This window comes from Anabrus simplex, chromosome 13 (genome assembly GCF_040414725.1).
Source record: "Anabrus simplex isolate iqAnaSimp1 chromosome 13, ASM4041472v1, whole genome shotgun sequence".
Taxonomy (NCBI): domain Eukaryota; kingdom Metazoa; phylum Arthropoda; class Insecta; order Orthoptera; family Tettigoniidae; genus Anabrus; species Anabrus simplex.
The window spans coordinates 48,619,418-48,643,556 of NC_090277.1; the positions used below are offsets into that span (position 1 = coordinate 48,619,418).

At 38.8% G+C, this 24,139-nt stretch overlaps 1 protein-coding gene across 1 annotated transcript in view; it reads right to left on the minus strand.

The window, feature by feature from the left end:
• Positions 1–461: 461 nt before the first annotated feature.
• Girdin (protein girdin) overlaps positions 462–24,139 on the minus strand; it is a 167,805-nt gene continuing 144,127 nt past the window's right edge. Inside the window, exons 20-23 of the mRNA XM_068229964.1 lie at positions 15,210–15,339; positions 12,087–12,226; positions 6,672–6,745; positions 462–964 (exon numbers count right to left, since the gene is read on the minus strand). Coding sequence (XP_068086065.1) covers positions 739–964; positions 6,672–6,745; positions 12,087–12,226; positions 15,210–15,339 — 570 coding nt within the window. The 3' untranslated portion in view covers positions 462–738. The remainder of the gene's footprint in view (positions 965–6,671; positions 6,746–12,086; positions 12,227–15,209; positions 15,340–24,139) is intronic.

The following is a 24,139-nucleotide window of genomic DNA, read 5'->3' on the forward strand; positions in this document are numbered from 1 at the left end:
TGTATGAATTAGACGAGATAAAATTAAAAAACACATGATCTGACAAAATGAACAAACAGTGAAATTCCTCTGTGGAACTATAGCCAAAACAAGATGATGAAAAGAGCCAAGGAATGGTTAGTGTATGAACTTAAGGATAACAGAACAAGGAAGAAATTGATTAAATAAGTCAGAAGTCGATGATGATGATGATGATGATGATGATGATGATGATGACAATGATGATGATTTTGTCCTGCAGGAATTCTTTTATGTGATATTAAATCTACCAAAACAAGGTTGACATATGTGAATACCTTCAAATACCACCAGACTGAACCAGGAGAGAACTCACCAAGTCCTGCTCAAGGGCCAGCACTCTACTGTCTCAACTACTCGGTCCGGCACCGAGAGACAGATCACTAAAGGGAGTGAAGGACTGTGTTGAGAAGATTGAAACAGTGTGTCGAAAGAAAGCTGGTGAAATGATGGAGAATGATGGAGCTTATATTCCTAACAGACCTGGAAACTGCTGGATGACAATGATAATGATGATTTAAGCAAACTGCAGTGCATGAAAATGGCTGACAGAAAAATGTGGCATGGCTACCATTATAAATTAGTCCATAATTTCACAATGTCCAAATTAAGTCATTGGCATAAAAGAGAAAGATTCAGTATCAGTTAACAGGATTGGAATTACAGCTGCCAGTAACATGGAATGGAATTTATATAAACGGACGACTAGACAGAGCTACCTCAGACACAACCGTACTCGTACCAAATCGAATTCTCCCCCTTTCCTCCCCCCTTTGTGGAGCTGCCGGCCTTACTTCCCCTCTTGCTGCCCTCCTCCAGTTTGTTCTGTGAGTGAGAGGAAGACAGACTAACTTGGCTTGGAGACTGTCGCAGGACCTGACTAGACACGCCTCCTTCTTCCGCATTGCCACCGATTACCGTGGAGATGCGGTTGTACACGAGGAACCTGCAAGAGAAATTAGTTTATTATACGTTGCCCAGGACAATACACATTGTGGTAAGACATAGTCAGATTTGAACTGTTAAGTTTTATGTATTTTTTTGGGACTGGGTAGGGGGGAGGGGGTTTTAGAATACATTCACAATATCGCCTGCCTGTCTGCCTGTTGTAAAAGTTGTCTGGAAGGGAAACCTCAGAAGTTCTCAGCTTCAGAGCATGCATTATTATTATGGGCCTCTAGCTGATACCATCATTGCCTCCTTTTATGCGTGCTTTGCTTTTGTCTTTCTTCTTTGATCTTCCTTGGATAATTCTTGCTCTATTCCAATACTGATGGTGCTAAATTTGCAAGATATAGAGAATCTTTCATTTTCATGTCCTTTGTAAGTCCACCTGCTAGCCATGGTCTTTAAGGCATAAAGTCTACATGATCAGACACTGTGGTTAGCCAGTTCGAATCCTGTTGGTAGGAAAAAAAAAAATGACCATCAGAATGTTCGCCGGCATGGCAGAAGACGTGGTGGTATACATTTTCTAAAGATTGCATGATAAAAGCCTGTTCCAATTTCAAACCTCTCTGCAGTGTTCATATGATGGTATTGATAGTGAGTCATCCAAACTTGTGATGATGGTTAGTGGTTTCAGAAGATTTGCAACTAGGCAACCATGCCCTCTTCACACTAATCGGATTTTTTTTTTAAGGAGTTCCAAGAGAATGGGAAGGTTTACAAAGGGCATCTATCTATCTACATTCGGCTTTTAGTGCCTGGAGTGTCTGAGGGCGTATTCGGCTTGCATGGTGTAGACTATTTGATGCCTTTGGGCAATCTGCGCATTGAGTGTGAGATAATGATAATTATGAGGTAGGAAGAGGGTGAAACCCAGCATCCGCACATAGGCTACTCTTGTTGAATAACACCAAGAGGTCTGCTCAAGGTTTAACGTTCCCATCCAATGGACGAATCACCATTAACAGCGTCATATGCCCTCACTGTTTACGAACACCACAGAGAGGTTTGGAATTGAATCCAGGCTTTTGGCATGCAATCTAGTGATTAGCAGAGCCTGGAAGTTAGGCAAAATGCCTTTTTTATGTCGGTGGCTTTATCAAAGCGTCATATAGAGACAAACATGTTTCCATATGTTTGGGAATGGTAAGACCAGTTATTGCCTATTTTAAATTCCGTCGCCTATTTGATAGCTTATGCCTTTTTTTGCCTTCTTTGAGCTGTTGTGGATATTTTTTTTGCTGTTATTTATGTATTAAAATTAATCAACGGAAAGAGAAACATGTAATTCCAATGTACTGTATTAATAATAAAGAAAAATTTTATTTTTACTTAATAGATAACACATAACATTTACATAAATGATATTTGATATTACAAAAATCTCTGCTGAAAATTCCACAAGCCAAATAGTCGAGAGAGTTACCACGTTCCATCTTTGCTACGTAAAATTAATTGCTGGTGGTGATTATTGTTTTAGGAAGAAGAATAACTTGGTAACCACCCTCTATTAACTCTAATCAGAGGGAAAATGGAAGAGGTCAGATACTTCGAAAAATGAAGGTATCGGCAAAACAAAAACAAGGACCACGAAGAGCGTGAAAATGAAAGACTCCCTAGGCCTCGCAAGAACAAGAATTGACCACGGGAGGTCAGACAAGAAAGGTAAGAATGAGGAACCAAGTGGAAGCAACGTTAGACTCAGCTAGGGGAACTGTGGTCGGGCCCTGTCCATTCCCCACCCCTGATTAGTGTTAATAGAGGGTGGTTGCCCAGTTGTACTTCCTCGTAAAACAATAATCACCACCACCATATATCATTACTCAGTTATATGACAGTGCTCAAATATCTGCCTCAAATCTTGTCGATTTGCCACCACGTACAAGAAATCCTGCAGAACATAATTTCTGCCACCTTAGCATTTCTGAAAATTTAAAAAGCAGTCAGTGTAAAACCAAGGTTGCAGTCTTTTGGAGTGGTGACATGTAGGCAGCCTGCAAGCCAATTTTAGGGTCCCAATTGTGGTACTGTCTAACAGTGAAAACAGAACTCCAATCCCCCTGTAGGTGGGGGCAGTAGAATAACACCCACGGTAACCTCTGCCTGTTGTAAGGGGTGACTAAAAGGGGCTCTAGGGGCTCTTAATTTGGGAGTGTGGGTTGGCGAACACGGGGCCCTCAGCCGAGTCCTGGGATTACTTCCACTTACTTGTGGCAGGCTCCACACTTTCATCTATCCTAATCTGACCTCCCTTAGTCAACTCTTGTTCTTTTCCAACCCCGATGGTATTAGAGCACTCGAGGCCCAGGGAGTCTTTCATTTTCATGTCCTTTTTGCCCCTTGTCTTCCTCTGGCCAATACATTCATTTTTTGAAATGTCGGACCCCTTCCACTTTTTTCCTCTCTGATTAGTGTTATATAGAGGATGGTTGCCCAGTTGTACTTCCTCTTAAAACAATAATCACCACCACCACCATCATCATCACAGTGTTCAAGGCCAAGCTAATTATGTCAAGAGATGCTAAGTTCATTTTTACAATTTGTTTTACATCGCGGATACACAGATAGATCTTATGGCAATGATAGGATACGAAAGGAATGGAAAAGAAAAGAGGTACGAGTGGGGAAGGAAGCAATGGTGGCCTTATTAAGGTAAAGCCTTTGCCTTTTGTGAAAAAGGGAAACCACAGAAAACCATCTTCAGGGTTGCTGACAGTGGGGAAGATGCTAAGTGTACCACCACAGGTTTTTAATTGAAACAACCTATTTTGTACATCTGTCTCTTCCTCCTTTAATAATTTTGAAGCATGTATTACTGTAGAAGCAAATTTCAAGATGTAGAATCTTGCATAATACAGTGCTAAAATCATTGGGTATGTCTACAAAATCATCTTCCACTTATGGAACAATGACATGGAGTGCCAAGATTTTTGCCTGCCTTTCAAACATCAGCTAAATAGGCCAGGATTAAACGCACTAACTTGGGACCATAAGATAGACACTCTCCTATTGATCCACTGAGACTTCTGAGCATGATGTCTAAGTATAAACCCACTGACTGTTATAGAATTTGAGGAACAACAGTGACTTGTCATGGTAACAGTCTTACTATTAAACGGTATATAATTTTTATACCCAGTTTTTACACTGTTTATGTACAATTTGTTACTAATAACCAATGTATAAGCCTCCTGTGTATACATCTATCATAATTATTCACTGAATTGCTTATACAGACCAGGACACTGGTATAACCATTGTAAAGCAGTGAGTGATAAAAGAAAAGAAACGAGTGGTCAGTTTATATTAGAGGTATGTACTGTCTGCAGTAATATAATAATGGTAAAAATTCAACAAATCCGTTAAGCACACACTGAAAGAATGGAAAATAATGTAGATGATCTCCATGATATTTTTAACATAGAAGACACAGAACATTTAAAGGTATGGAGGCTGGAAATGTTTGTAAAACGGTTTAAGAAATGAAGTGACCCATTTCTCCTAGATAGCAAAAATTTTCAGACGAAACATCCAATATGTTCGAACTGTCATTAACATTGTCAGAAATAACTTAATGAAAGATCCAACAGGCTCCTTCAAGTTCTCACAGCACTATGGTCATGGGTGCGGAATGAGGTTAATAATAATATTATTTGTTTTACGTCCCACTAACTACTTTTTCAAGGTCTTCGGAGACGCCGAGGTGCCGGAATTTAGTCCTGCAGGAGTTCTTTTACGTGCCAGTAAATCTACCAACACGGGGCTGTCGTATTTGAGCAGCTTCAAATACCACCGGACTGAGCCAGGATCGAACCTGCCAAGTTGGGGTTAGATGGCCAGCGTCTTAACCGTCTGAGCCACTCAGCCTGGCGGAATGAGGTTAGAAATTATTATCGTTGACATAATTATTACTAGTGAGATTAATATACTGCTGAAATATGTTTATTCAAACATTCTGTTCTATTCTATCCATGCTACCACACGGCTTCTCAAAAGGTTTTGCTCCTAGATAACCAGCAAAAGCAATCATAAAGGCGGTGAACTTGTTACGATCTCCGTTACATATTCTGTATTATCACTACCTTCGGCTGCCGCATTTTCTTCGACCGCTCTGCTGCGGCCTTTCACTCTCTACTGCGGTGCACGCCCGCTGTCATCTACTCTGATGAACATGTGACTACGACGGCATCTCCTTCAAGACGCAGTGATCTTCGCCTCCTATGCCACGCGTGCCTGTGCAACACTTATGGACACGTGATTGTGACGTCATGTTTCTGGAACATGCTGGCTTCCTTTTTTCCGTATACATCTCGACTTTTCCATTGTGCTTTATATTCTCGGGCTCCACCTCTCACAAATGAGTCTGTCTTCGTATTGGAGTACCGGACATTTGTGCTAATACCTCCCGACTGCTTGGTGAGCAAGAACTATGAAATTATTTGGACTTTTAAATTTTCATTAAATGTTCATTAGGCTATCTCGCCTCTACCCACTTTTGTTCTTGCCAGCTTTATACCGGTGTTTAATGTTATGCTTGCAGATTCCATTCTTCAATATTTTTTTTTAACGAACTTTCCTTTGGACAATGAGAACTGTTATCTAAATAACCTACATGCCCTGTTTGCGACGTGTATAACTAAATCTGCACTTGTGAGACTTTTTTTGTAAATACTACTCAGCAAAGTGAATCTTTCCTATAGTTTCGATCCTTATTTCCTTTTCCTTTCCTTTCCCTTTCCTTTTTTTTCACCTTTACCCTGCATTCTTTCATTGGAGTTCTTTCATGATTAACTATACTCTTATTGTATCTGGTTTTTCACCGTTTGTAATTTTTTTCTTGATGTTCATTAAACCTTTGGATATTGTAAATGTGGCATATTTCTCTTGCTTTCCGAACTTTCATTTCTGGTACTGTTAGGCAAAATTCTTATCTGGTGTTTCCTATCTCATGACAGATGTTTAATTATTCTACTTTGATGATTGTTAAATATATTTATTTACCTTGTTTATATTTGCTTTTCTCTTGTCCCTCTTCACGTCCTCTGGGGGCTCTTTACCTTCTCGCTGAGAGTTTGGCTACTACTTATTTCACCCGTACGCTGCTTTTCTACTTTATCACTGTTAATATTTACTTACCCTAATATTGCTAATTGCTAGTCTGCTAGCAAAGCGTCTACTACAGCTCATAGTTCATTACAATGTGAAGAAATACGTCAGTGAACTGTAGGAAGAGATCACTATGGCTTGGAATGTGTGTATACATACCATGTTTATTAGTAAGAAAAAGATGCAATGCATGTGCAGCGTATTCGATATATAACTATAAAAATGTTAAACAACTGTATAAGGATTTTTTTATTAGTAAGAATATAATTAATAGAACACAGTAAACAAGAAACGAAATTGTTGATCCAACGACCAGAGAAGGAGACAGAGAGTAGTACTCCAGACTGCTCGCCCCGCCCGCCAAGAGCTCTCAACAACTAGGAGGGTGGAGTGGTAATGGTGGCCAAAGAGCCCCTCTATCTGAGTCTGGGGTAGTTTCCACTTACATGTGCCAGGTATATTTTATATTCAACTTCTTTCGGTCAAATCTTGTTCTCTTCTGACCCTGATGGTATTAGTCATGCCAGCCAGGCCAAAGGGAGTCTTTCATTTTCATGCCTTTCATGGTTCTTCTTTTTATATGAGAAAAAACTTCTTACCTTGGATCCTGCTGAGGTGTTGGAGTTTCTGTGACCAAACTGTTGAAAGGAGCAGTTTCATCCGGATCCTTCACCTGTAAAAAAATGTTACAGGTAAGAACAAATAGCAAATGATATTAAAGATAAAGAGAGGCACCTGTTTTTGTCAAAGCATGAAATCACAAAATATTTGCAAAGTTTTGCAGATTTGGCGCAAAGTGCAAAAGTATTTACTTTTAAGTAAAATCATGAAATAATTGACTATATTACCGTATTTACGCAAATAATCCCCGCCACCGAATAATCCCCGCACCCTAACTTTAGGTAGGCTTATTTTGAAAAAAAGAAATGCCAACTTTGACGCAAAAAAAAAACGCATCCCAATTTCGTGCATCAATTTTTTTTTAAATGTGCGGGTATTATTCGCGTAAATTCGTATTTACGCGAATAATACCCGCCACCGAATAATCCCGCACCCTAAATTTAGGAAGGCTGATTTTGAAAAAAAATGCCAACACTGACGCAAATAAAACCCGCACCCCAATTTCGTGCCCCAAATTTTTTTAAAAATGTGCGGGTATTATTTGCGTAAATACGGTATGTGGCATCACTCTTTGGTCCATGAAGTATAATGAAAGGTGATTTTGAAAATGATGAAGTCTCTAATCTAATAAAGCAAATTCCCACTGTATGAGAATTTTCAACATCAGGATATCTTGAACCAGTTTGTGGCTGATGTCAAGCAGGTAAAGATATTGATGTGTTCATCATTCTTCTTTCCCTGGACATTTTGTGGAAGCTGTAGTGAAGGCTTTATGGATCCCAATCAGTAATGTAGACAGTGAGAGGTCTTTTTCAACATATTGTAATACAGGGAGGGAAAAAAAAAAAAAGGAGCGGAATATATTTATAAGACTGACGCGATATTGACCCTTCTTAATGAACAAGAGAATTGCCCATCACAGGAAATGCTGGAAACAGTAATTTTGATGCACCAATCGGTTGCTGTCATATGTCTACATGTGCACACCTCCTGAGTATGTCGCTGTGTCATTACGTGTGAAGGAGCAGACATGTTTAGTGACCAACTGAATGTAACACGAAATGGTGCTCACGATAAAACAGTGCGTGTTCACTGTCAAGTGTTATGCGAAGCACAATTCAGGAAGTGTTTTGGCAAAACTTCCAGCAAAGTCTGCGATGTAAAACTTAGTGGCAAAATGGCGTGAAACAGGCTCTGTAGCGAATAAACACCGAAACTATCCAAAAAAGAGTTCTAACACCAGAAAATATCGTTCGAGTGAAGGAAAGCCTGGAACGAATTCCAACTAAATCTCAAAGCGAGTGGTAATTAAGAAATCATTGTGTCAAAACATTATCAAGAAAGGGCTTGCATCTGTATCCTTACAAATTTACTGTTGTGCACATGATAAAGCGTCCAGACGAACCTTCGCGTGTTGAGTTCTGTCAGTGGTTTCCAAGTGAAATGGAGTCAGGACTTTTGGATCCTCAATTTTTCATTTCTTGAGATGAGGCCATTTCCAGCATCTTCTGTAATGTTCATTAAGAAGGGTCAATCCTATGTCAGTCGTATTATAAATATTTTCCGAGCCCACCGCGGTATAATGTCTGACAGGAAGAACAGATCTGACTCCCAGTAACATGGAACTCATGGTATCTCTGTCTTTTTCATACTGATGTGTAAATTATGTACATAGGCTGGGCCCTATTTGTTAAAGCGCAGGATCAAAAAATTTCAAACATCCCTGCTTTGATATATACAGTATATAATACTGTATGTGTTTTCAGCAGAAGCAAACTCTCATGTTTCTTGTACATATTTAAAAATAAAATATGATGTTTAACTGCAAATATGCTATCAGCTATATTTTGGTTTAGTTTTTATTGCTGAGAAATAGGAATAAAATTTAGGGAAATTACTGATGAAATAAAACTAGCAAAGATTATATCAAAATAACTTTTAAAAATTGATGAAATCAGGCAAAAAAAACTCCCCACAAACAGGTGCCTGTATATATATGATAGCACCATTTCTAATGCTTCTGGATACTCTTTTCTGATATTATTCTTATTATCTAAAAAAAAAAAAATAATAATAAAAGAAATGCAATTTACTCTTAGGCCCACTAATTTGCTATATTGTTAAGAGAACCATCTTAGGCAAAACATTTAAAATATTACCCTTTCTGAAAAGTATCTCATTTTTTCACATTACTGATTAAAATGATTGCTTTTCTTTATTAAAAAAATCTTACCACTCACAGGTTTTATTAACACGTTGAGTGTCAGACCGAATTTCATAGGACTGCAGTCTAGTGCCGTGAGCTAATAACATCGTGTTACTCCCTGGTGCCAAAACGTTCACAGGCTTAACGAAGCAAATGATCGCTGAAATGACGTTGTATTTATGATATATTAGGTCAACTTATTATGTATATTAGGTAAAATATTGCGACCCCATATGGGGTCGTATTGATCATTACGAATTGTACACGAACACGCGCCCCCTTATGGGGTCGCACTTATACATTAGTTACTGTCCCGACGCTCGGTCATACTTACCTTTTCCTTTGCAGGGACGCGTTATATGCTGTTGATTATGAGAGATGTGTTAGCTTGTTCAAACTGGAGCCATAAAAATGTACGATCCCTGATTTTAGGTCAGGAAATGTTTGTAAATGACGATCTTCCGATTTTAGGTTAGGAAATTTTCGTATAAAAATATTGTTATATAAAGTAGTGAAATTCATGTAAATTTGGTTAATTAGAATGTAAGAGAATATTATTATAAGAAGAATTAGTAGTTACGGAATATTAAATAAGTATATAATTTTATTTGTATACCATTTTAATTTGAGTAAGAGAACCTAGCGGCGATGATTGTGCAACATGTGAAACCAGTGACTGTATCGTTGAAGACGGTCATAATTGTTGCTATAGCTGGCTTGGAAACCCGGAATACAGCGGCGATGTGTATGCTGAAGACTGTAATTTATCAATATGGATGAACGTGCGAGATCGCTATTTGCTCTGTACTAGGTTCAAAATCACTGTAACTATATACTTAGTTTACATCATTATCCGACTTGTTCGATATATCGTCCAGACTATCTGCACTAAGTATTTTACTGCTCGATTTACTAGTAACTACTTAAAAATGAAAAGGAAACTCACAGCACTGCACACTTACATAAACAATCCGTGTGCGAGATAAACAATGACTTTGTCATCCTACAAAGCACTCTTGATGTACCCATATGGGTCGCGCCAAAACAGGAATTGAGGAATGGAAGGTGAACTATGCACGTACTTAAATAGACGACTAGCAGATGGCAGGAAGAGAACTTATGCAGCTTCGAAACACATACTTACTGCGCACCCAAATGGGTTCGCACAGTTCTCGATTTAGAACGAACGTACGACCCCATATGGGGACGTGAAGTTCAAAAACTTGACTACTCTCACGTACCCATATGGGGTCGCTTGGCACTCAACGTATTAAATAATTTACTCCACTATGTGTTTCAGAGACTTAGATCCATCGCCAGGTGTTGAAAATGGTGAGATATTTATTGCTGTTCCACTTGATACACAATTATTTTCAAAGAATATTACACTATTGCATTTAAGAGTATGAGCAATGTGCATTATGAATTTATTACAAGTATGTTGGGTTAACTATAGGTATGTGCCACCTCAGAAACAACAGTTATGTTTAAAGATATATAATTCAGAGATGCCAACCTTCAAAGGTTGTGTTAAACCAACAACAACACAAAAAAAAAAGTGAAAACCTATTGAGCATAACACTATTAATGTCATGTCAAAAAGCAAGGTACTCTTTACGTTTCACAGAGAACTTTGCTCCGCGTCCTCAGAAGAAAATCTTGACTGTTCACGAGGAAGTCTTCTACAATAATGAGGGTTTGAATTTAAGAATGCTTTACCATTGTAGAGCTGTTCATCACCATGTGGCTCGCTGTATGCTGACGACATTAAGCTCCAATTAAGATGTTCTATCACACTGTGTGTGCATGAAAAGAATCAGAGAGGACATCTGATGAATCAGGGACGAATGTGGTAGAAGAAATAAATCGAAACTAATAAAATAAAATGCAACGAAAGACACCAGGATTTCCATTCTTCAGCTTTGTTCTATTCTATCAAGATTTCAATCAGAAAAACCAAACCAAACCAAACCCAATGGCGCAACAGCCCCATGGCCTACCAAGCGACCACTGTTCAACCCAAAGGCCTGCAGATTATGAAGTGCCATGTAGTCAGCACGATGAATCCTCTCGGCCATTATTCTTGGCTTTCTAGAGTGGGGCCACTATCTCATCATCAGCTAGCTCCTCAATTATAAACACACAGGCTGAGTACTATTTGTACGGAACATGACCTAATAGTTTGAAAGTTTATTTTGATTACAATGCGGCCATGAAAATTCAGTATTCATTGACTTGGCGCACAAGTGGGTGACTTGCACGCACTCTACAGTGTGGATGGCAGTAGCACCAGATCTGCAGTTTAGATCCTTTCGAACAGGATAAATATGACCTAGGTCAACATAGCTCAATTGGTAGAGCAACCGATGCAAAATCGGGAGGTTGTGGGTTCGAATCCCACTGGTTTCCAGTTGGCCATTTTTGTTCCGTACTTAACATCTCTTCAACACATGTACAAAACACGACCTAGTAGGTGAAAGTTTATTTTGATTATTATGATTTTATTTTCAGCAAGTAATTTTGTCATGTCGTCTTGCATTCTTTTACAATCAGCAGAAACAGTATCCGAGCTTGTACTTGAGGTTTTGACAGTGTTGTACCAACATCAATATTCATCTTGAGACTTATAGGCCTACCGCTCAGAGCTACCAGTTTACCCACAACTAGGAGGGGAGCATTCAACTAACACCGATCACTCTCCTATAACCCAAGCACTCATTATTTACACATTCATTAAAACATTCAGTAACTCTCGCGATAATCACAATCTGCCTTCTCGGTGGATTCACGGGCTCGCTCTGCTGCAGCTCACCGATTTCAACGTTACATCCTCGTCAATTGGCTGCAAAAGTGAGTCTGATGCAAGGTGATACAAGCACTAAGAATGGAGCAGATAGAATACCACAGACCAAAAAAAATGCTAGCTAAGGAAAGAAAAGAAGAGTGGGTGAGTGGAGCTTCCCAATTTTCAGGCCAGGATCTACCCGAGACTTGAAAATTAAGGGGTACACAGTCTCCAAGTGCTAAGTAATCTTTAAGTAACTTGCAGAGTGAAACATTCATCAAAAGAAACTTCTTCAGGGAAATACATTAACAGTGACTTCTGCTTTCGAGAAGTGGGTTACTAACACATTTACGTATGAAGAAATGGAGTTGGTAATCAGCACAGAAAATCTGCTGTACATACGTATCCACTCTCTGTATGTTGCTGTGGAGGTGCGGTTCTCGATTCGTTGTTCTCCTCCCCCGTATAATACACTGTCCGCCGCGTCCCAGCGCTGCCCAAACTGAGAGTACTCTGGGTGAATCCATCAGCACTGCGAGTATCTGGACCAAAAAAAATATAATGTATGAACCAATCAAACCATGAAAACAAAATGTAAAATGACTCTCCACTCTCCAGCATGTGACTATGGAGCTCAGGAACACACTGTGTAACACCTTGCGAAGGACTGTCTCTGAGAAATACAATGGATCATTCAGGATAGCATATTAGGTGGGAATTATCAGGGTTTTTCTGTATCTGAAACTTACTACTTTCTCCTCCTCTGAGGGGTAAAATCTATTATCTGTCAGTCTATCCTCCTTGTTGTCAATAAAAACTCACTTATCTTTACAAGTAACTTCATCTCACACTGTTCTGCATCTTCTACCCATACATTCAGCTGTTCTTCTACTTCCTCTTTATTACCCCGTCTGTGGATCAGTGGTAGAATTTCAGCCTTTGGGTCCCAAGATGGCGAGTTCAAACCAGACAGAGGGCAGAAGAAAGTCCACTTGACACTCCATATCATACAATGTTGGCATGTAAAAGATCTCTGTTCAACGTGAAGCACTAAACGGACTCCTTTCTGCTCTTGGAAAGTATGCGCTTGTGATCTTGGGCTTTAGAGACCGATACCCCATCACTGATCAACAGACAGAGTTAGGTTTTAATAACCAAAATAGTTCTGTAATAGCTTAACAAAACAACAGAAGTTTACATTATAAGAACACTGGCAACAAAAAAAAATTCATATTTTTAACACATTCGTGGATGATGACGACATGTGTGTCAGGACTCTACTTTCACTTTGTGCCAATGATGACACATGTGCGTCACACTCCATGCCAAATATTAAAGCTCATATTTCTACCAGTACCTTTGTAAACAAGCAGAGCTCTTACTTGTATACTGTTAAGCTGTTGTTAAACATACTGCATTTCTCTGAATCCAAGAAAAACCCCACTTTTTCTTTCAAAAATATTAATTCAGGCTTAAAAAGTGTTTTGTAAAATCATATGAATGCCTTTCTTGTACAGTACGTATTTTTAGTGTCTTCATGCCAATTCCGAAAATTGGCTTTAATTATGCCGTACTGTTATTAAAACCATGAACTTAAAATTGGCATCATAATATCAAAGAGAACCCATTGAAAATTTGCCAGCAATACATGTTCCATGCGTCTCTATAATACGACGATCCATCAGGAAAATATTCTTGCTGTCTATAAATCTGTTACTTTTACTAAGCGTCAGGTACAACCAGCTGCCGCTACATGCACGTCTCACTTTCCGGGTTCAGCGGCTAGCAATGTGTAGGCCTAATAAAGACGCAAACATTGAAGGCCAACAAACGAGTTTATTGCGCCGTGGTATGGTCCTTCATCCTTGCGTCTTTCGCGCACATACTTCACAATTTCATCTTAGACTTCTTTAATGTGCCCTTACTGCGGGCCAATGAAGGTATTTGTAAGCTATCTTTGTCTTCACACTACCGCCATATATTGGCTTTAGTTAGGCCTATGCCGTATTTTCGTTCGGTTGCACAATTATTCTTGTCCCGCGAGTTTAACAAACATTAACTTAAAATTTGCATCATAATATCAACGAGAACCCATTGAAAATTTGCTGACAATACCTATTCCACGTATCTTTGCAATGCGACGATCCATCACAAAAATATTCCTGCTGCCTATAAAAAGTCATTCTACTAAGCGTCAGGTACAACAGACACGTTATAACTCTGCCACTGAGTAGCCGTGGCCTTTCTAAGAATTCGAAGGCCCACACGTTTTGATGATATTCTGCAGATTTGAGTAACGTTTTTGTAGAGGCTAATAGAATGTCATTTTCTCCTCAGTATTTTCTTGCACCGACTTAGATAGGTCTTATGGCGACGATGGGAAGGAATGGCCTAGGAGTAGGAAGGAAGCGGCTGTAGCCTTAATTAAGATACAGCTCCAGCATTTGCCTGGTGTGAAAATAGGAAACCATGGAAAACCATCTTCAGGGCTGCCGACAGTGGCGTTCGAGCCCACTATCTCCCGGATGCAAGCTCACAACTGCGTGACCCTAACCGCACGGCCAAGTTGCCCGGTGATGTATGATAATGAGGCGGGCGTTAATTGCGCGGTGGGGGGTTTGAAAGGAAGCACCGTGTTTACCGTGGTAGCTGCCAGTAGTGTTCGTTACTGTTAGGTCACGAATGCAAGAAGACCCTTGATTTTTCACACGAGATTCTGAGAAGAAAACGACTTTGATTCAGAAAAATACAGTATTTTCCATCTGGACATCAGATTAACTGTTAGTTATTGTCTCTGCAGCTATAACAATTCAGCATACTCTTCTGCAATGTCAACAGAGAAGAGTGAGGCTGCAGGGCCTTCTCAGCGGAAGAAACACCGCTTCGCAGGCTCCCAAAATTTATCACTCTACAGGAATACATTTTGCCAGCAAATGTGTAGCTAAGAATGGGCATAGATTGTGTAATCCATGCAGACAGTGTTATGAAGAGGGGTAGTGCAGGACAGCATGTTCTATTGCAGCGAGTGTCCAGGATAGCCAGGCTTGTGTCTATATTGGCTATGTACGTTGTACAGCAATTATTCACACACTAATGGCCTAATAAGAATTTTGCTAACATCATTTTTGTGAGAAATGTTCAAAAACTAATTTATCTGTTCTAGAAAAGTTATTGGATATCTACAGTAGAACAAAGCATTATTTCCTTCATTCCACTTCATTACATGCCATGACGAAGATGCTGCATCAAACGGCACCAGAGGCGAAAAGCTAATCGGTAGTGCTGCTGCCGCACCGTATGCATCATGGCCTCTATGCAAGAAAATATTATTGAAATATTTCAAATTATAATCTAAAATGTACAAAGACAGAGACATGAACTCCAGTAACCAAAAAACAGTATTAAGGTAGGGCAGGAATGGTTACAGATATCCAATCCAAGAGGCTGCGAATGTGTTAAATAACAATTGTCAGAAAAATAGACCAATCTGACCTCTGTGTAACAAGAACAAAACAGTTTATTTACCATGTAAACGTGCTCTTAATTCATCCATGCTGGTGTCTGACTCGTTGCCCCCTTCTCCAGATTCTGAGCCCAAAGATGGTCGACTCTGATCTTCACTTCTACGACTATCTTCGTGCCATGATCTTCGATTCTGAAAGTGAAATGACAAGATCAAATCAACTATTTCTTCTGAAAATAAATCTCAGAAATATTACAGTTAAGTTCCTTGTGCTCAATAAAGCATAGAGGTGAGAAAACAAGCTTGTGTTTTGAGAAAAGCTTGCAGATAAGCAGCTATACAGTCATTAACCCATTGGGTGCCTGATCAAACTGCATAGTTATATGCTATATAAGTGCCCAGTCCATTTCCCTAAAAAGGCAGAGTATTGGATAAATGTTCATAAATTCTTAACTACTAAAGTTAATCGTTCAATTCTTTACAGATAGTTCTTATGGCAATGATGGGGTTGGAAGGAAGCGGCCGTGGCCTTAATTAAGGTACAGCCCCAGCATTTGCCTGGTGTGACAATGGGAAACCACGAAAAACCATCTTCAGGGCTGCTGACAGTGGGATTCGACCTCATTCTCTCCCGGATGTAAGCTCACAGCTGCACGCCCCTAACCGCGTGGCCAACTCGCCCGGTAAAAAATTCATTTTTAGGCAGCTACCTGATATGCCATTCTTTCTTGTAGTATTCCAAGAAAGAAAAAGAAACAAAACATAATTAGTGACAACTAAGTAGGAAACTTTAAACTTTTCTTCTGATTTCCTTTCCTTTTTATTAAAATTTAAAAATGACATATGATGGAATGTTTCATTATAATTAACTAATTTAAAACAGAACAGTTAATAGCTGACAAAAATAAAATATTTCAATTCTCTGGCTATGTTATTTTGGAATGTGCTATGAAAGTAAGAAAGAGCTCGAGGACATCCTAATGAAAGTTACAGAACAGAGAGAGAACTTCGGCCTGTACCCAACCATCAACAAGACCAAAAACATGACAACAGGTTTACCATCAAATATTATGATAAATAATGAGTTTCAGTCTAAAAACGCCAACGTCCGATTAATCAGACGTTCTGGGAAAAAAAAATTTGAAGTTATTTATTAGTTTTAATAATGTATAATACATGTTTTGGACTAGTACTGGATTAAATAAGACTATATACAATAAGTTTAGTTGAGGAACTTGCTGCCGAGTAGCTTGGTGACCAGGCAGAAATTCCGCTCCCGCGGGCAGGCAACAAACACCTTACTCTTTTACCAAAAAAAATAAATGCAACTGTTCTGTATGCAGAAAGATTAGTACTAGTCAGGGTGGTAAACAGAAAGAGACCAGATACATTTTTAAACAGTGTAAGAAGGGTGTACACCCTGTGTTCCTCCCTAAGCTCATTTGCTAGAACACGTCATAAACATGTGTAAATATTAGCAAATAGTTTCTTGTATCATATTTTTAAGGCAAAAAGTAAAATTTTGGGTGTTTTGTGCGAATTAGACATTAGTAATCATTTTTACTTAAAACGAACCAGGAACTGTAGCATTTGCATATAATGTAAGATTAGAAAATTTCATGTTAATGAATAATAATAATAATAATAATAATAATAATAATAATAATAATAATAATAATAATAATAATAATAATAATGTAACTGTACTGTAATATATTGTACATAAAGCTCTATTTTTCATGTGGCATAGGAAACACCACCTCTCTAATAAAAAACAGTTTTTGACAGTAAAAATATTTTTCTTAATGATTTTTGATCATGAAATGCTTTTTTTTTTTTCAAAGAAAGAAAATATTTATTTGAATGATCACTTCATAAAATAAAAATTTATAAAATAAACATACATTAATTTACATCAATAAAATGCCTGAAGCATTACCTTCAAAACAAAAAATTGCCCATCCAATTTACATGATTTGAACAGAAGTTATAACGAATAATTTACTACGAGGTAAAAAGTGCTCATTAGGCCTTGGCGGTATAGGACATGGACACCGTGTATGAGGCTGGCAGTCAAAGGGTTAAAAAAAATTTAAAGAGGTAAATAGTTTCCGTTTGTTGAGATCAACCATCAGTAGAAGTGGCTCAAATAGTCCAGAAATATGCTGATTATTTCCCTCTTGGAAGAGCAGCATTCAAAGACCCGAATAAAATCTTCAAATGTTCAGATGTATCTTTGCATATTAAAATCAGAATGGTTACGGCATTAGTCTTTCCCACAGCTACATATGGTTGTGAAAGCTAGACCAAAAGGAAGCGAGATAGAAAGCATATAAATGAGCTCTGGTGTTGGAGAAGGATATTGCATATCCCTTGGAGAGCCAAGAAGATAACTGCATGGGTTATTCAAAAGATCAAACCCGATCTGCCGTCATAGGTAATAAATTTCATAATATACCGCACTGAAGAGCAATATAATGTAAAGCAAAAGCTAAAGCTAAAAGTTTCCACCTATTCAGTACTATTTATTGTAACCTTAGAAAAGTTACATATATTTCACGAATTTAGTTTTGATCTTTCTAGAGACCATCATCAGTCAAAATCAAGTTAAGGCAAGACATGAATTACAGATAAAATTGATGAAGCAAGCATGTGTTGTTGAAATTCAGTGCAAGATAATAATAATAATAATAATAATAATAATAATAATAATAATAATAATAATAATAATAATAATAATAATAATAATAATGTTATTTGTTTTACGTCCCACTAACTACACTTTTACGGTTTTTGGAGACGCCGAGGTGCCGGAATTTAGTCCCGCAGGAGTTCTTTTACGTGCCAGTAAATCTACCGACACGAGGCTGACGTATTTGAGCACCTTCAAATACCACCGGACTGAGCCAGGATCGAACCTGCCAGGTTGGGGTCAGAAGGCCAGCGCCTTAACCGTCTGAGCCACTCAGCCCGGCTTCAGTGCAAGACAAGTAAAGATTTGGATGTTAAAACACCCATCACAATCACACATCTTGTGTAAGTTGCTAGTTTCTTCCAATTTGAAGAATGCACTTCACAGAAGACTAGGTGAAACACTTAAAATACTAGCGCTTGAAGGATCTTCTAGAATTCAGTTTCCTGAAACTAGTTTCATGGATCAGCCATCATGATGGTCTATCTTGCAGTGAGTGGAGAGACGTTTTCAAAATAATCGGAAACGTAGCAGCAGTTTGTGCTGTGCCCGGCGGGCCGATGGACGGCAACCACTGTAGGCACTGCCACAACGAGATTGAAACATCTGCGCATGTTCTTGGTCATTGCGAGCACAGTCAGACTGCATATTGCAAGACACCACAAAACAAGATCTTCGATAGCTCAGGCCTTGACAGTAACAGGTTTTACTGTGTATGAAGAAGTCCATAGTCTAGCGGATAAAGGGAGTACTCGTCGGATTGACATCATTGCCTACAAGGACAACACAGTCTGCATAGCAGACTCGACAATCTCTTTCTAATCCTCTGATAACTAGCAAGATTCAGGATTCCCCTGCAGCCTCCTCTTCACATCAAGTTTTGATGTTAAAAAGCCTTTTCCCCACAGTGACAACTTCATTGAATAAGTATACAGAATTAGATAAAAAATATCTGTACACATAATCATCAATGATCTGCATTCTGGGCAGGTGGCAAATTCCCTATCACTTGTTTGCCTAAATGATTTCAAAGAACTGGGAAATTGCAGTGTATTCATGGTTTTCTGATTAATAATATTATTAGCTTTACGTCCCACTAACTACTTTAACAGTTTCTGGAGATGCCAAGGTGCCTCAATTAGTCCTGCAGGAGTTCTTTTACATGCCAGTAAATCCATTGACATCAGACTGACGTTTTTGAGCACCTTCAAATACCACTGGACTGAGCCAGGATTGAACATGCTAAGTTAGGGTCAGAAGGCCAGCACGTCAACCATCTGAGTCACTCAGCCTGGTGGTTTTCTGATTCAACATTTTATTAGTCAAGTTATTGCATCAGTCGGCTCACTTACTCATTGTCCACGTACGCTGGTGATCTCGTGATTCAATGACTGAAGTCTTGTACAATGATGTGACATACGAACTGAGAGAATACTGAGCGGTTCTTCCCAATATAAAACAGATAATTTTGAGTGCTCATGAACATAACCCATTGTCATACGGTAGACTAGAGAGCTGAGTTGAATTAAATGTCGAATGTCAACTAAGTTATGATACTATGATTCATTGAACTAATAAATAGAATGACCTAATAGCCTATCTACTTACTAGCTACTTTGGAATTATGTTTTGACTACTTTTTAACACTGCAAATAAATCCAACTATTATTTAAATGCAAGTGGGTATTATTTTCAAATTACCTGAGAGTGAGAGTCCATTATAGCATACCATTCTTTCAGTGAGCCATGATACTGTAAGTCTCACCCACAGCAGAAGATGGCTCCCCGCCGATGTCCAGTGTTTGGTTTTCTGATTAATAATATTATTAGCTTTATGTCCCACTAACTACTTTAACAGTTTCTGGAGATGCCAAGGTGCCTCAATTAGTCCTGCAGGAGTTCTTTTACATGCCAGTAAATCCATTGACATCAGACTGACGTTTTTGAGCATCTCTCTCTCTCTCTCTCTCTCTCTCTCTCTCTCTCTCTCACTAATCTATGAGTGCAACACTCAGCACTATCTGCTGCAAGTCAGCTGAATTTTGTGCTACGAGATCGGCATTCCTGCGATTCGATTCACTTGGACTGTTGAATGAATCAACACACTGCTTTGAATTATACACTCAATAACCAACACTGCTGTGGTATCCTGTTGGTAAGTACAAAAGTTAACTATGAGCCTATGAGCCACAATATCCTACTGAAATTTAGCACCTTTCAGGTACAGTTTAGTTGAATTCCAGCACAAAGCTAAAGTTAAAGTAAAGAGTCATAACTTCCAGTTAAAATTTAGTTAAATTCCAGCACAATGTTAAAGTTAAAGGTAAGTTAACACATTGGAGACCGCATCTTAAGGTGGCATATGGGCAGGCAGACTGCCATATTTTGAAGGTCTTTAAAAAATTGTAGAAAACAGTAGATTGTAACACGTATATATCATAAAAAAATTAAGTGTCTATTCTACAGATTAAAAAGTTGCATTAAGATCTATTGAATACACATTTTCCAATGGTACTCCTTTTGCAACAACAACAAAAAAAGGTCTGACAACAAAGTCTTACACATAATGAGCTTGATTGTGGAATAGTTTGAAGCATTCAGGGACACAAACTGCTACAGAACATATTGGATACCATCAGCATGTCGCTTTTCTCGTTACATTCCCATTTTCCGCTTTTCCTTTATCTGCATCGGCTTTGCAAGTGCATCCAAAACATCAAAAGTGCCCGGCGAATGTGAATCAGTCCCTGCCTTTGAATTATCATCGCTTGCGTCACTTCATTCTAAATGAATTTCCAGTCATATGAAGATCATGAAATATTAGCTAAATATAACTACAAAGTGCAAAATCACACCTGGGTGGAACATGATAGAATAGGTTATAAATACCCTCATCACTAACATGAAGTTCGAAATCAGGGTCTAGATCTGAATCATCTACCTCTTCTTCTGAACCACTGTCATCAAAAATCTCTTCTAAAATTTCTACAATTCCACTTTCATTCAATCATCCAATCATAATAGCAGAAACAAACACAGTCTAAACACTTCGCACGATGTAAACAAAACTCTGAAAGCGCACGCCTTGAGCAGCTGGAAGCAAGGCTGGAAGCATGGAGTGCAGAAGCGAACTCAAGCAAAAATAATCTACAGGTTTGAGAAAACAACGACAGAGGACACAAACGCCCGGTATAGCTGTTATAAAAGTTCTTTAAAGTGGTATGTATAGTTTCCGCCCGATTCTCGTCCTGGCTGTGTTGACAATATAACAAATACGCGGGCTCAAGTTAGCCTCGGGTGCAGTCAGTCTGCACTGTTACCCCACCCCGATACACACTCGGGCTCGGTCTCAAAGGTAAGTGAAAGTTGAATTCCAGCACAATGCTAAAGTTATAGTAACAATGAGTCACAACTTCCAGTTCAAGTTTCGTTGAATTCCAGCACAATGCTGAAGTTAAAGCAATGAGTCACAACTTCCAGTTAAAAGTTTAGATGAATTCCAGCACAATGCTGAAGTTAAAGCAATGAGTCATAACTTCCAGTTAAAGTTTAGTTGAATTCCAGAACAAAGCTACAGTTAAAGCAATGATTTATAATGTCCAACTAAAATTTAGATGAACTCCAATATAAATCCATAGTCAAAACTATGAGCCATAACTTCCAGTTAAAGTTTAGATGAACTCCAGTACAAAGCTAAAATTAAAATCGTGATCCTTAATTTCAAGTTAAAATTGAACAGAACTTCAATTCAAAGCAAAAATTTAAATTACAAGGCATAATATGCAGTTATAATTTAGCTCTACTTCATTACAAAGCTTAAGTTAAAACTATGAAATATTTCTAGTTATAATGATGAAGGTTAAATCTGACAAAATACATGGCAAAAGCATTATTTTCATTAATTATCAAAACTATTTTACTGTGCCATTAAGTCCTGAAAATATGTGAATCTATGATGTGGAATGTAATAGGCCAGCAGTATTTCTAAATGTACATGCAAGTACTGATGCCTACATCCTACAAAGGCTCAAGCTACTGCTTGGAAAGTTACAAGAAAATAAACAATATGTACATTATGTTGAAGATATTGTGACATTTTAGGTCTATTGTAATTGACAGGACTGTACGCCATGTGCTCCGCGCAGAGTGTTCGCGGCGGAACCCAAAGGGATGACTTTCTTTTTTTTTCTTTTGTATAACCTGTTGAGGGGTGAAGAGCAGCCTTATCACCGCAATAAAAGACGGGAAAATTTTTTAATACTGCTGAACTCTCCATCCACGAGAAATATTACATTCAAAACATTTCGTAATATCAAAACTTCAGATTCGACGTCTTAATAAATATTCTCCAACAAGTGTGCATAAAAGCTTTGATAACGCATTTTTAGGAAGGCATAAATAATAATATTAGGAAATAAAATTAATTGTGAATTTTTTTTTTTTTTTTTTTTTTTTTTTTTTTTTTTTTTTTTTTTTTTTTTTTTTTTTGCTAAGGGCTTTACGTCGCACCGACACGGATAGGTCTTACGGCGAAATTGTGGAATTAACTAACTAATTAATTAATAAGAAATCGGGGGACATATTAATTACAACGTAGAGGAATTCAGGACGTCAATCGAATCACGGCGTACACTAGACGTCAGAGCTCAGAATATAGGTGGCGAACTCGAACAAGGACTCTCTCACTTACTTGCTGGCTACACGTGTTGTTCAAAAGCTCACTACGCAGGGAGGTCTTTTATAGACCTGGACAGCTGTTACTTGCACCATGAGAACAGTGTCATTTCTTGATAATTTAACAGACCATCTACAGTCATAGCAGACGTCAAGAGTGTCTATGAAGAAAGTACGTATCATTACATGTCAATTGTGAAACCACGAGTTGGGAATTTATACTAATATTTTCGTGAAAGTTTCAGTGTGCATCAAGAAGTACCAGTTCGATACCGGCCAAGGCAATGAAGACCAACAGTAGGAAAATTGTGTGCCCCGGAGACATCGCCCAGAGCAAGATGCAGCACTAAAAGGCAGGACTGATGCCGACAGCATCCTAATGCCATGAATCCAGCCTAGAAGGAAACCAAAAACCAAACCCCATGGCACTACAGCCCTTGAAGTGCCTTGGCCTACCAACCGACAGCTGCTCATCCCGAAGGCCTGTAGATTGCGAGGTGTCGTGTGGTCAGCACGGCGAATCCTCTCGGCCGTTATTCTTGGCTTTCGAGACCGGGGCCGTTATCTCACCGTCAGATAGCTCCTCAATTCTAATCACATAGGCTGAGTGGACCTCAAACCAGCCCTCAGGTCCACGTAAAAATCCCTGACCTGGCCGGGAATCGAACCCGGGGCCTCCGGGTAAGAGGCAGGCACGCTACCCCTACACCACGGGGCTGGCTAGAAGGAAACCAGGGTCATCAAGACATCCAAGTTAAGTTGACAATTCATTTATACTGGGTATTATCTGTTCTATGTAGCTGTAATAAGTAGTTAACTTTCTTCTTGAAAGGATCATTGATTGAACAGTAATTTGAGTAGATTTCTAGTATCTTTACCATGTCATTTTCTTGTGTTATACGACGTTGAATCTGTATTTTCTCTTACTATACGATTTTTAAGGTGCGTGATGACGGTATGTCAACATCGTCGACCACGCTGGTTTCAATAAGTCATGTCATCGGACAAGTATCTGGTTTAGATATCAGCCATTGGCTAACCTTTACAGAATATTACATTTCCATTCAACTACTACAATATCGAGGATCGTGTACGTGTAATATTTTTATTCTTCGGAATTTATTTCTCCTATATTTTTACCAAAAGTGTTTGCTACATTTTCACGAGGAGCAGGCTCATCTGACATATTAATGCTACGCTAACGATATGGATAGCTTTCTTTTGGACCCGATTTCATACTTCTAAAGGAGGACATTGTCTGATTATTATATTTATGTGTACCCACCCCTGAATGAAAAAGTGACAAGGGCCCGTTTGAAATGGTTTGGCCATGTCAAACGATTGGACAATGGTAGGACAGCAAAACAATGGCTACACACTGTCGTGGCCGGAAAACGACCGGTAGGAAGACCTAGGAAGAGATGGCTGGACCAAGTGAAAGAGGACATAGGAACAAGAGGAGTCAGCTGGGATGTCGTCTTGAGAGAAGAGTGGTACATGGACAGACAGAAGTGGAGAGTGCTCGTAAACCACACCCGGGCAACTGGAGTGGAAAACTGATGATGATGATGTGTGGTTCCAGTCATTTATGAAAATTTTTCCGTGATATTTTGGATGGATGTTGCG